This window comes from Macrotis lagotis, chromosome 1 (genome assembly GCF_037893015.1).
Source record: "Macrotis lagotis isolate mMagLag1 chromosome 1, bilby.v1.9.chrom.fasta, whole genome shotgun sequence".
NCBI lineage: Eukaryota > Metazoa > Chordata > Mammalia > Peramelemorphia > Peramelidae > Macrotis > Macrotis lagotis.
In genome coordinates, this window is record NC_133658.1 from 883,475,320 (window position 1) to 883,488,189 (window position 12,870).

The following is a 12,870-nucleotide window of genomic DNA, read 5'->3' on the forward strand; positions in this document are numbered from 1 at the left end:
TCTATTCACTGGGCCACCTAGCCACCCCCTCACAGTAATATCTTTAAAGAGGCAAGTATCTATGCTATATTTTGTCTTTAAAGAAGCAAATCTGCTCTATTTTGCCCTGGTTAGATCTCAGTAGGGATACTAACTCAAGGGAATTGATGAGATTAGATAATGAGTGAGAAGGGAGAAAAAGAGATGGCCCAAGATAATGATCACAGGTACACCTATGCACAGAAGGCTGGACAAAGATAACAACTCACTAAAAGAAATGGAGAACAGTGGACAGAGCACCAGCCCTGGAGTCAGGAGGACCAAAATTTAAATCCATCCTCAGACACATAATAATTACCTAGCTGTGTGACCTTGGGCAAGTCACTTAACCCATTGTCTTGCAAAAACTTAAAAGAAATGGAGTTGCAGCTAGCTATTGAGGAGGAGGACTCAAGGATAGAACAGGATTTCAAAACCCAGGGAAGAGAGTGTTTTGTTTTTTAGATTTGTTTTTTTTGTTTGTTTGTTTTTTGGCAAATGGGGTTAAGTGGCTTGCCCAAGGCCACATAGCTAGGTAATTATTAAGTGTCTGAGGCCTCAGTTGAACTCAGGTACTCCAGATTCCAGGGCCGGTGCTCTATCCACTGTGCAACCTAGCCGCCCCTGAAGAGAGTGTTTTGAAGAGGGCAATGAATAACTTGGTAAAGCTTAGAACTCTGTAAATGTTGAGTTTTCATTCTAGACTGGGAAGGTAGGGGGAAGAAGAAGCATAAAGGTTCAGAAGTGAACTAGATAGAAAGCCAAGCTTCCCCTCCCTGTAGGAGGTAGTACTACACTTCAAGGCATCTGTAATCTTTGATGTGGCTATAATCTCCACCCAAATGCAGATCACAATCTACCCATGCCTTCTCAGCCTATGTGTGAACTCTAGTCCATGTTCTACTTTAAGTTCTCAAGGGGCTTGGTTAAGATGATGAAGACATTGAGGTTTCTTCACATGAACGTGACAGCCTGCTCTCATTATATGACTATGCCACCTTCTTTTCACATAGCTCCTGAATGAAATCCTCTATGTCGTTTCTGGTTACATGACAGCCCCTATTTACAGCTACCATACACCTTTCCATTTCCCTTTGGATCATCCATCATTTTGATTCCTGAAAGGTTAAGGGCGTTTCATAAATGAGATAGCATCACCCAGAGAAGACTGATATTTTCAGACAGGTTTGTTTCAGGAAATAACCTGGGATTATTGAAAGGACTGTGTCAATTTTCAAATGCCATACAGCCCATCTCTCAACCCAGCTCACTGTTCATCTGTAATTTCAATCCAGGATAACTACACAAGCTCTAAGGATTGTCCATCTAGATGCTTAACAGGCTAGAAAATAGGCATTCTTCATTCCCTTGAATTTTTCCTGTCCGGATTATTAGACTAAATTATTTTGAGTGGTGGTGTATCTTATTAGGAAGACTCTGCAGTATTCCAGGACTTGATGCAGTCATTATAATGCAATCTGAAAAAAAAAAAAGAAAATCTGGAAGACTTTTTCTATAGAGAGTCTCTCTTCCAACTAAACCTTTCATTGGACAGCCTTCATGATGGTGACAAATTTTGATGAATAGGTCTCCACTCTCTTGTGACTTGTCCCATGGAAATGTTTGGAGGATAGTTGAGCAAAATTCTTTCTACTAATGCATCTAATGGTAAATATGCAGAATTTTAACAAGCATATAGCAAACAAAAATGTTGAGTCTTAAAGCCATATTTTGCTCTACTGAATCTTAAAAAATAAAAACATCAACATAACAGTGGAATCTTGCATTGTCTTCACCTTCCATTGTGTGACCAAGGCAATAGTGAGAACCAAATGTCAAAATATAAAAAACAACAAAGGAAGTATAATAAATTCAGAAGCTCTCAATTGTACCAACAAAAGATAATTCACTACAATCAAAGGGACATGGCCCTCATTCAGTTTCTTCACCCACCCCTTTATCCCCTCTGAAAGAAAAGAGGAGACTCTTTAAAAAGGTTCCTTGTGAATGTAGATCACCATTTATTGTAGTTCAAGAGTCAGGAATTGAACAGAGGACACGGTCAGTGGAGAAAAAAAAAAGAAATAGGAAAAGAAAAACAAAATTTTTTAAACAGGCTTAATTTCTTTAAAACACTTCGTGGTTTCAAAATCCTTTTTTCCCCCCAAAAGGAAATTCAAGAATTCAAGTATTGTATGCAGGGGCAGTAATACAAAATCTTCTTGCATGTGTTGCTGTTTAGAAAAACACGCTTTTAACATTTCCCACACTCTTTCTGCTTTGGTAAGGCCAAGCCATGGACACAAACTAGTTTTCAACATAAAAATAACCCCTGCTCCCAAACTCACAAATTCAAGAGTTGAGGAATTTATTTACCTCCTTGGAGGTAAATAGGAAAGGTTTCGAACTGTCCCTTAGCATAGTACATCACCAGTTTTAAAATAAAAAAAACAAAACAAAACAAAACAAAACCCCCCAACAACACGTCATTTAAGTCCTGATTTACTCAAACACTTCCCTTTCTGCAGCTGTTTTCTTAGATTCCTATTTCAGGGCTTATTAAAAGGACCAGAGCAACAAGATTCTCTTCATTTAGTTCACAATAAAAAATCTTTTTAAAAGGGACATTTCAAAAGAAAAAAAAAATCCAAATCCTGAAAATATTTTACCCTTTTTTAAAATCACGTGTCACCTAAAACCAATTAAAAAAAAAAACCAAATCCAAATATGTGAATATGATATAAAAATACGATCCCAGGATTAACACTTTGTTGCAGGCACAGTTATTTCATAGAATATATGTGTTTAGAGGGCCAGGGGAAAAAGGAGTTTCTTTTCTCATTTTTTTTTTTTTGCATCACTTAAAAAAAAAGAAAAACCAAACAGCAGTGCAAGTGGGGGCAGGGAAAAGGAGAAAATAAGATTCTTTAGCAGCAAAATGTCCAAAGTTCTAATCACAATCAAATCAACGGATATCTTTTTGTAAAAAATAAAGTTGAAGGGATGCTGCCCAGATCCATTCATCATTGCTAAAATGTTACAGCTGCAAAAACCCCAATTGTGACCTTGAAGGATATGTTTTGCAACATGAGCCACCTCCTAATATGTCCCCCAAGCTATTGACCATCTTTATCACTTAAATATATGTACAAGAATTAGGCGCTTCCTCTCACTGATGTCCTTCCAGGTCTCTGCTGTAAGTCACTGCTGGTGGGTCCTCTGCATCCTCTGCCACCTCCATCCTTCAATGATTAACCAGCATCACTGCTGCAAAGGTTGCTCCCGCCGGCCTCAAGAGGCCTAACTGCTTCAAGCTGGGGGAAGCAGGGCAACCTAATGATCAGTGTTCTGTTTCTCTCTCATCCAGGCTTGGATTTGTTCTTTCAGTTCTGGCACTGAAGTAGAAAAAAAAAAAAAAGGAAATAAAGATTTAATGCTCCAAAAATGAAGGTTTTCTTCCCCCTAAGTAAAGATACCTATAGGCCTCCAAATTGGGAAGAAAAAGTCATCCTTTTGATAAACTGTGTGGTGAAAATACTAGAGAGGGAAAAACAGGACTAGGAAGGGAAGAAAGAGGCATTATATGTCAGAGAAGAACAACAGGCATTTTCATGGATTTATGAAACTAGACACTGCAAAGGTTGTGGAACTGGTTGACTCTGATTAATCTATATTTCAGATGGGAATTATATCATCATCTTCTGTAAGTCAAAGATACAAGAGACTCAACATGTTCTGCCCTGGTACTGGCTCTTCACCCTGAATCATCCGGAGAAGTACCTGGCTCCAGCATGCTCTCTGTCAGCATCTGTCGATTGAAGGGGTCCGTGGGTGAATTCAGCAGGTGCCGAAGAATGATCGAACGGTCCATGATGGTGCCAGAGGGCAACCTCACTGGGTCAGTCATCAGGGTGTCCATTAATGGGTCTGAGAAGATAATGATATTGCCATTAAAAACCTAAGCCTAGCACTCTGGGGCACAACAAGGCAAGGATTCTTTTCCAGATACTGGAAAAACAAACTTCAAAAGGAAATCAATTTAAATCTAAGTCTCTGCTAATTCATCCAGTTTTGCATGAAGAGAAGAACTGGATCAGTTCATGTGCTTTGCTCTTTGGGGAGACAGCTGTTGCTGAGAAGGGAACAGAGACATAATGTCAGATTCTCAAAGGCTTTGTATAATAAAGAAGATAGAAAAGGATCTTCATCATCTCAGGAATTCTTGGAATTTTTCTTTTTCAAAGTGAAATTCTAATTTGTATAAGGGCTGTTTGATTAGGCTTAAAGAGAACAGATTAAACAAGTCTTCTCTGGACCAATAGGGTAAAAAACTTGGGAGAGTGGGTGGATGTTTCCAGGAGGTAAGTTTACAGTCAGAGGAAATGAACAATACCCCAAATGAGAAGACCTGATTCAGGATGGAGTGGGGTTCCCCTCCCCTGAGGGTCTCTAAGCAAAGGCTGAATGCTCATTTGTTAATAAATCATAGAGGGAATTTGTTTCAGATATGAGCAGGACTAGAGGGTCACTGGGGTCCCTTTCAACTGTGAGTCTGTGAAATAAGACAAACCTGGGGCACAAGGAAGGGGAAAACAGGGAAAGGGAAAAAGAAGAACCACTTCAAAGAGAAATCACTGCAATTAAAAAAAATCATAAAATATTTTAAAAAGTTATACAACTCTACAATCATTTCATTTTCAAAAGAAATGCAATCAGCTTGCCTCTGAATTCATCTGGAGCATCACTGTAATCGATTTCGGCCCGGGCGTTCTTGGCTACTATTTCCTCTACCTTCTCTGCCAGCAGCTTAAACTTCTCTATTGCTATTGTGGACTTTATTCCTGCTTTGCGCATCTTCAAAATCACCTCTTCAAATAGCTCCTTGCTATATGACCTCTGAAAAGAAGTTTCCAAGCAAGAAATAAAGCAGATTCAATCCAAAGTAGAATACTAGTTTCAAGAAGTATTCATAAACAGAAATGCATTGAAGGGATCGTTCTCTCTAATTCACAATCAATTCCAATTTAAGGTATTTTAGCTTCTCTAGATTCCTTGGATTTGGAAGACTCAGATCAGGTGGAAGGACTTTCTGGGGAAATAATATCTTTTACTTCCACAACAAGAAGCAAAATAAAAGAAATCTGCACATAAAAAACCTTTATCTGCTTCTTTGGTTTTGTTAACTGCATTTACTTAATCACATAAAATTTGGGCCATAATTTAGTGACATGGATGCAGACTATAAGAGCAAAAGTACCAAATCTAGGAAGCTCCCAGGTCAGGGCAAGCCTGACATCTACCCAGGCAACATCTCCGAGACCTTCAGAATGGCTTTAGACCAAAGGCTGTGCTCACTGGCTAACAGGCAAGAGTTGCTGCACCAGGCAGAGATGAACAAATCTCTGTGACAACTAACTTGTTTATTCCTATGACACCACCCTTATTGTAGAAAGAAGGAGGCCTCCATCTGTTTTTCCCCCAGGGAGCTGAACATCTTGCTGCAAAAATTAGCAAGCATGCAGTAGGAAGAATGTTGGGAAGCAGCCAGTTTGCTGCAGCAAACTGCAGGAAACCAGATTCACTCAGAAAAGTCTGCAGTCCCCACAGGCAGCATAAATCAATTTTTAAAAATCATTTTCCCTTTTCTTTCTTGACCAAAAAATAAACTAAAAAGGGAATAAGTCAGGATATTTATCTCAAGGAAAAGCATCTTCTGCCTTACCTTTAGAGTGTTGACATTAAATCTGGGAAATGTTGATTAAAAGGCTCTATGAATCTCTTTTCTAAGTGCTTTCTGTGTTCTCTACTTTACAAGTATTCTTTTGAAAAACCCAATACTGCCCAGTTCCTTGCTGTTTTCTCTTTTTGCCACCTGATAAAAATGTAACCAAAATCCTTCCACATAGGTCTAAAATGGAAAAGGCTCTGAAGTGAATTAACTATGTACTTATGGAAACACAATCCAAATTCATATGCTTTTGGTTTTGAGCTTAAGAAACCAATGCTTATCGAATTATAGATATAGAGCACATTAGTTCTGATTCTCCCTTTTCTTGTCATGCACTGATCTCCTCTATTTTTAAAATCAATGTCAAATGTTTTTGAGGACCACTTCTTTATAGGAAGTCTTGTTTGAGGACTGAAAGTGCTATTTCCCCTTGGTGATGTAGAAACCCCTCACTCCCCCTCCTAGATCTCCTGTTCTGGTAAAGGAATAGGGGAAAAAAGCTCAGTAACATAAGCATATGTGAAAATGTTTCCACCTTTTTCACAAAAAATTTCAGCTTGAGGACACTGATTTTTTGTGTTGATGAAACTAAAAGACCCCACTGAAAAAAGAAATGGAATATGGATTCATTTATACTATTTATACCAAAATCTGAAGCAGAGGCTTCATTTTCTTCTTTCCCTGACATTGAGCTTCCTTTTTTTCCTGTTGCAATCATTTTCATCAATCTCCATATTTTCCTATCTTGAATCTGCATCAGTGGAAAACATTATCTGTTTGTAAGTATTTACAAACCTATTTCACAGAATAACACAGTCTCTAAGTTAGGAGATCTCAGAAGCTGCATGAGCCATCCCAGTTACAAAAATTCCAGAGTCCTGAACCTTTAATGAATTAAATCTAGTGAAGTCCCTTCTCAGAATAAAGTTTTTAAAGGCATAAGATTATAAAAGGAACTATTTACACTGAAATAGTTATAAAAAATGTTTTAAAAACATGTTCACATATCCCAGAAACTATCCATATCTTAAAAAAAAGGTTTTGTTTTTTTTTTAAATTTAAGACAATGGGGTTAAGTGATGTGTCCAAAGTCACACAGCTAGGTAATTATTAAGTGTCTGATCCGAATTTGAACGCAGGGTCTCCTGACTCCAGGGCAGGCAGTCTATCCACTGCACCACCTAGCTGCCCTTGTCCATACCTTTGGACCCAGATTTCCACCAATGGGAATCTGAATCAAATGTTGAGGATATACCAAAATTTTCGAAGTTATACCCAGAAACTGAGAACTGTTATAATTTACATTTCTCTTCTTATCATTCCAATTCCAATAGATGATTAATAAGCTCCTACTCTGTCCCAGACACTCTGCTAAACATACGTTATTTATTGTAGAATAGATTCTTTTTAAGGTATAGGATGGGTTATGTGAAGTCTGATGTTTTCAAATTCTAAGATACTCTGACTCACCCCATAACATACATAGGAAGCAGCCCTGAGCATCTATCTGTGTGAGTCATCACTATATTTATTTATATGATACCATTCTACCAAATGCAATTTAAAAAACCTGCTCCTCCCATTTTTAGATTGAAAATCATTAGAAAAAAACAAGTAATCTGTCATTGTCAGCCAAGAACTGCATAATGAAGCCCACAGGATAAGGAGACTTCTAAGTCAAGAGCTGGCTTCACCCTCTGACACTCACCTGGTCATCGGCAATGGCCTTGGCAAAACGGGCACAGTCTAGCTGCAGGTAAATATCTGTCAATTGGTCCAAGAGCTTCTTTGGTTCAAACCCATATTTCTCAGGGTTTTCCACTTTCAGGTCACGGCACTTGGGGCCACAGAGTTGCTGAAGATTAAAGTTCAGCATAGCAGCCAAGCGTGGTCCAAGTTCCTAGAAAACCAAAGAAATATAGAAACTGAAAATGCCAAAAATAGTGAGACCAAAAACAAAAGGCTCTTCTGCATTTATGAAGCAGGAATTATATGAATTTGTAACTTTTATGGTGGCTGCACTCATTCCCCTTGTTCCATTCACTCTACCCTCAAGCTAGAATGAGAGATCAATTTGTAATTCCCAATAAATGTTTGAATGCTAATGTTCCAAGAACTGGAAGTCTAAATTTCTAGGCCTTCCAACTATTAATATTACATGGTGACTCCAGAAAGAGCAGACTGAGAAGTGAACACAGCAAACAAAGAATCTTCACTCACAGGTCTGAGGAAAGGCTTCTGGACTTGCTTGGTGAGAATATGGAACATATCCACTGTTTCTGTTGCTAGTGCAAGATAAGAGCGAGACACACGCTCGTCCTGAGCGAGCTGAGACTGACGAGCCTGCTGCTGGTCCTAGGAACAAGTAACCAATGTCAGATACAACACCAGCATCATCCCTTGGTTACTCACCAAAAGATCATGGAAATCCCAAAGGCAAATGAGAAGCCATCTCTGTTCCAGGGAATTTTATCAGTTAACAAAAATGTCAAAGGTTTAACTATTTTAGAAGGAAATGTTTCCAGAATTTAAGATTTGGAATAAAAATAAAATAGATCTTTTCATTAATTACTTGGCTATGAAAATTCTTAGCTAGCTCAGGGAAAACAGAACTCAGGATAGAGACCATTTGTCCCTACTCTAAAAGGCCTACAATGATTTTTTTTTATTATTTTTAAGTTTTTTTGCAAGGCAATGAATGGGGTTAAGTGCCTTGCCCAAGGCCACACAGCTAGGCGATAAGTGTCTGAGACCAGATTTGAACTCAGGTACTCCTAACTCCAGGGCCAGTGCTCTATCCACTGCGCTACCTAGCCAGCCATCCCAGTATTTTTAATTCTTATGTTCAATTTCTCTGGCTTTTCTCTTCCCTCTGTTTCTCCCCATCGGGGTCTCTCTTCTTCATCTTATCCAGGTGCCTGGCTTGAGTAATCTTGTATTTTCTAAATTGGTCCTCCTAGTCTGCTATGAGTGAAGTAACAGCTTTTTGGAACTGTGTATAAAGAATAAATGAGCCCTGACTGGGGATGTGAGGGGTCCTTTCAATGAATAAAGCATATGAACCTGACTGGGCATTTACTGTAGCAAAGCAATCTTCCCGATTCCTCCCTGATGAATTTCCTACCAACTCCTCCTTGGAAGTAACTGTAAACTTTCTCTTGTCTCCTCAAGATTCCCACACTTTCCTCCCTTCTCTTTCAGCTGAGGCCTGCCTCCTTTATGAGAAAATAGAGGTGTGAAGTAAGTATAAGGCCCTTAAGACTTGCTCTGCCCTTCCAACCCAAGGTGACCCTTCTTCTTGCCAAAGTGAGCCCCTCCAGACATTCTCCTGTACAGTCGTCCCCTGCATTTTATCCTCTTCTCTTTCCTAGCTCCTAGTTACAAACACACCTGAATCTTTTCCCACCCTTAAATAGATTTGCTTCACCCTTCCGACCCCTCCTCTTTGCTCTCCAGTCTTCAGTAGTTTGGCTTCTGACCTCATCACCCAGTTAAACTGTACTCTCCAATTACCAGAGATCTCTTAAGTGTTAAATGTGAGTTGTTTTTTTTAAAATCCTCATCCTTCTGGACTTCTTGGCCCCATCCGATGCTTCTGCTCTTCCTATTCTCTCTCTACTCTCTGGGTTTTTAAGACACTACTCTCTCCTGGCTTTCCTACTAGGTCCCCTCCTTCTCTGAGTGCTTTGATGGTTTATTATTGAAATTACTCTAATGGTGTTCCCAAGGCTCTGGTCTGAGTCCTCCCTATCCTTTGTGTTCTGCTGACCTCAGCAGTTCACATCTCTATAAAGATGACTCCCACATCTATATATGTAACCCAGTTTCCTTTATGAGCATCAATCCTGCAACACTAATTGCTAATTAGACATTTCAAACTCTTGCCTGAACCACTGCAGTTGTTTCCTAAGTGATCTTTCTGCCTCCATTCTCCAGTCCATAGCTGTCAAAATAAATTTCCTTAAGCCACGTTCTGTGCTTCAGCAGCTTCTAGTCTATGAATATTATCTGGGGCTCTGAGAGGTCACAAAGCCAGGATGGGTCAGAGATGGGGTGCACACCTAGATCTGTGTCCATATAATCTTCTGCCACAATCAAAAGAATGTATCACATTTTTATGGGGCTTGACAGGTTCACAAAATACTTCCCTCATACTACCGAAGAGGAGGTAGAGAATAAAATTATCACCACCCCCATATTTCATCAATGAAGAAAAGTCTCACTTTAAATTCCTAAACCCTTTCCTAGCTCCTAGTTCCAAACAGGCCTGAGGTTTTTTCCCACCCTTAAATAGATTCACTCCATACTTCTGACCCCTCCCACTGTTACCCCAGAAAAAGCTGCCTGTACTTAGAATAGCTTCAAGCCCTCTCCTGTTTCCTCCTAAACTGTATCATCTCCTCCCATTCATCTAAGTTTTAGAACAATAACTGAGAGATTGAACTGGGAGAGATAAAGAAATACCAAAGCATGAAGTTTAGACATAGTAGTATTGAATCTGACTAAAAGTGACATGAGTTATTTCTAATAGCCTTAACTTAGCAGAACTAGCATTTTGTACATCAGCAAAGACATTCATTCATTCAACAAGGATTTATTGTGTGCCTACTATGTGCAGTATACTATTGTGAAAAGGTCCTAGCTCACAGAGGATATACAATCTAAAAGATATGGCGAAAGAGCTCCAATGGTCATGTCATGCCTGTGTTAAGTGCTTGCTACAAAGAAGCAATGCTGGAGGAGTGCAAAGGAAGGAGAGAAGGCCTTTATCCGTGACTGCTGAGGCCAGCCACCCTTGAGGCACAGCATGGAAGCAGGCACTTGAAGGGTCAGCAGGATTTGGGGATGGAAGGAGTGGGTGAGAGAATGAGGGTTCTAACTACTTCTAACTAAATGGGAAGGGTAGTTGCATTCTAAAGCACAGAGGCTAAAACTGTGATGGACGCCTGGCAAGTCATCCCTAGGGGCTTGACTTCAAGTTCCTGGACAAAACTGCTGGGAGATAAGGTTGGTACTAAATCGTGGAGGCTCGGCAAAGTCAGATGTTGAGTTTATCCTATATTAACACCGATGAAATGGGGAGTCAGGTAAAGTTTTAGACTGGAAGAATGACATGCTCAAAAGGGTATCTGATGACTAAAGGCAAGGGGGGTGGGGGTAGGCCAGAAAAATACTGGGCAAGATATAAGGGCATGATCTCTGGCAGGGGTCATGCATAAAAAGGAGGATGATTATTAAAGCTTCCAAAGTATGAAAGGCATAACATGCTAAAAGTTGCTTTACATTTTCCATGTCATTCAAAAGGTATCATTAAGTCGGGGGGGGAGGAATACATTCAAATAATAGCAACTAAATATGTGATCCCATTATTTACTGAGCAAACCTTTTCTACATTTGCCATAAGCTAGCAGATGAGCTATATTTTGGCTTTCTCACAGAAGGAATTCTTTATCTTCATTTGGAGAAATCTTTACAGATTTTAAAAATGTCCCTGCTTTCACACCGAGGGGACTTCCCTTTTGGACAACAGTCATGATTCCATAGAGAAATCCAATTCCAAATCAAGTTTTGATGTGGATTAATGCCCAATAGCTTTGGAGGTGCATTTGTTCAGGTTGTTACATTAGAACAATCATATTACCTTGGAGACCTAATCAAATCCATGTCAAAAGAAGTGAAGCCTATAATATTGTGAAGGGGCAGATTCCCTCAGCAAGAGAGCTTCTATATTATACTTGGCAAAATACCATTATTACATTAATTTGAAACAAAGATTCATTCATTTTTTAATTACTACCATAAATAACACTTTGAATATTTTAGTCAATAGAGATAAGCCTAAAAAAAGCATCAAATTTCTCTCTAGCAAACAGAAACCAAGAGGTGATTTAGTTTCCTTCCCAAATATAAGTCAATATGGTCAACAATAAAAGTTTTTCTCCAGAAAAACTCTTCAGAAACTATAAGGCAGGTAAAGTTTTCAGGATGCATTTTGAGAGAGATCTTAAAAGTCAAATCAATCAATAAGCAGCTGTACACCAAATCTGAAAATATTTTTCACCTCTAAACCTATTTCTGATTCATAATTGACTCAAGACAATAGACAGTCATCTCCCAACTGATCAGGTGAGTGAAATCAATGCATCATCTACAGAGAAGACCTGCAAAGTCTCCAAAAGACAAGTTCACAGAAAGGCTATACAGGGTCCTCTGGGGACAGACACATTCCTCACCCGAGGCAACAGGTCCCACTGTTCCTTGTTCTTCATTTCTTCTTGCACTTCATGGATCCGCTTCAAGGACTCCAAACTCTCATCCAACAAAAACGTTGTGTCATTTATCAGCATGTTTATGTACCGAACAAACTGTTTCCCAGAACTGGAAAAGCAAGCAAAATGCATACATGTTTATGTATCACCCCCGCAAGAAGCAAAAAAGGCTCTGAGGAGACAGAACAGATGTCCTTCAGAAGAACAGGAAGAACTACCTTGGATGGTCAACAATATTCCTATGACAGTATTGTTCTTGGCACAAGCAATCTAAACTATTCTTCACATACATCACAGACTGATTGCTTCACTGGATTTTTGTTCCTTCTTTTTTTTTTACCCTTTAAAAATAATCTATAACTAATATGTAATCCAAACTAGTTGTTGTAGATGCCAGGCTCCAATCAGTCTGGGATTGGAAACATGTTACGACTCAACTGAGGTCCAAAAGGAAATGAAGTATGAGAGAACTCTAATAGAACCCTTAGATAATCAATAAAGAAATTAACCAGAATAATTAGTAGCTTCAATGAAGTAGTGAGATACAAAATTTGCCTGCATTTCTTTAGAATGATAACAAAAACAAAAAGGAAATGAAGGAAATTTCATTTAAATAACTAAAAATTGCATAAATATTTACCATAATCTTCCACACTGGGGTTAAATAAATACAAAATATACTTTACAGAAATAAAGTCTTATATAATTGGAAACATTGGCTCATAGCTTGGCTGGGGCAATATAATGAAAATTATAATGCTATCTATCTATATAATTTTAAAGATCTAGTGCTCCAGCAAAGTGCCAAGTGCTTCTTAGAACTAGAAAATACATTTCATTTGGAGAAACAAAAGA

The 12,870-nt window shown here is 38.9% G+C and overlaps 1 protein-coding gene across 3 annotated transcripts in view; it reads right to left on the reverse strand.

Moving 5' to 3' along the window:
• Positions 1 to 2,011: 2,011 nt before the first annotated feature.
• The window catches only part of UBE4B (ubiquitination factor E4B), a 124,791-nt gene continuing 113,932 nt past the window's right edge, over positions 2,012 to 12,870 (reverse strand). For all 3 annotated transcript variants that reach the window (XM_074218490.1, XM_074218491.1, XM_074218492.1), the window contains 6 exons: positions 11,980 to 12,124; positions 7,967 to 8,101; positions 7,455 to 7,646; positions 4,740 to 4,914; positions 3,799 to 3,945; positions 2,012 to 3,413 (listed from right to left, as the gene is read on the reverse strand). In XM_074218490.1, the coding sequence (XP_074074591.1) occupies positions 3,352 to 3,413; positions 3,799 to 3,945; positions 4,740 to 4,914; positions 7,455 to 7,646; positions 7,967 to 8,101; positions 11,980 to 12,124 (856 nt within the window). In that variant the 3' untranslated portion in view covers positions 2,012 to 3,351. The remainder of the gene's footprint in view (positions 3,414 to 3,798; positions 3,946 to 4,739; positions 4,915 to 7,454; positions 7,647 to 7,966; positions 8,102 to 11,979; positions 12,125 to 12,870) is intronic.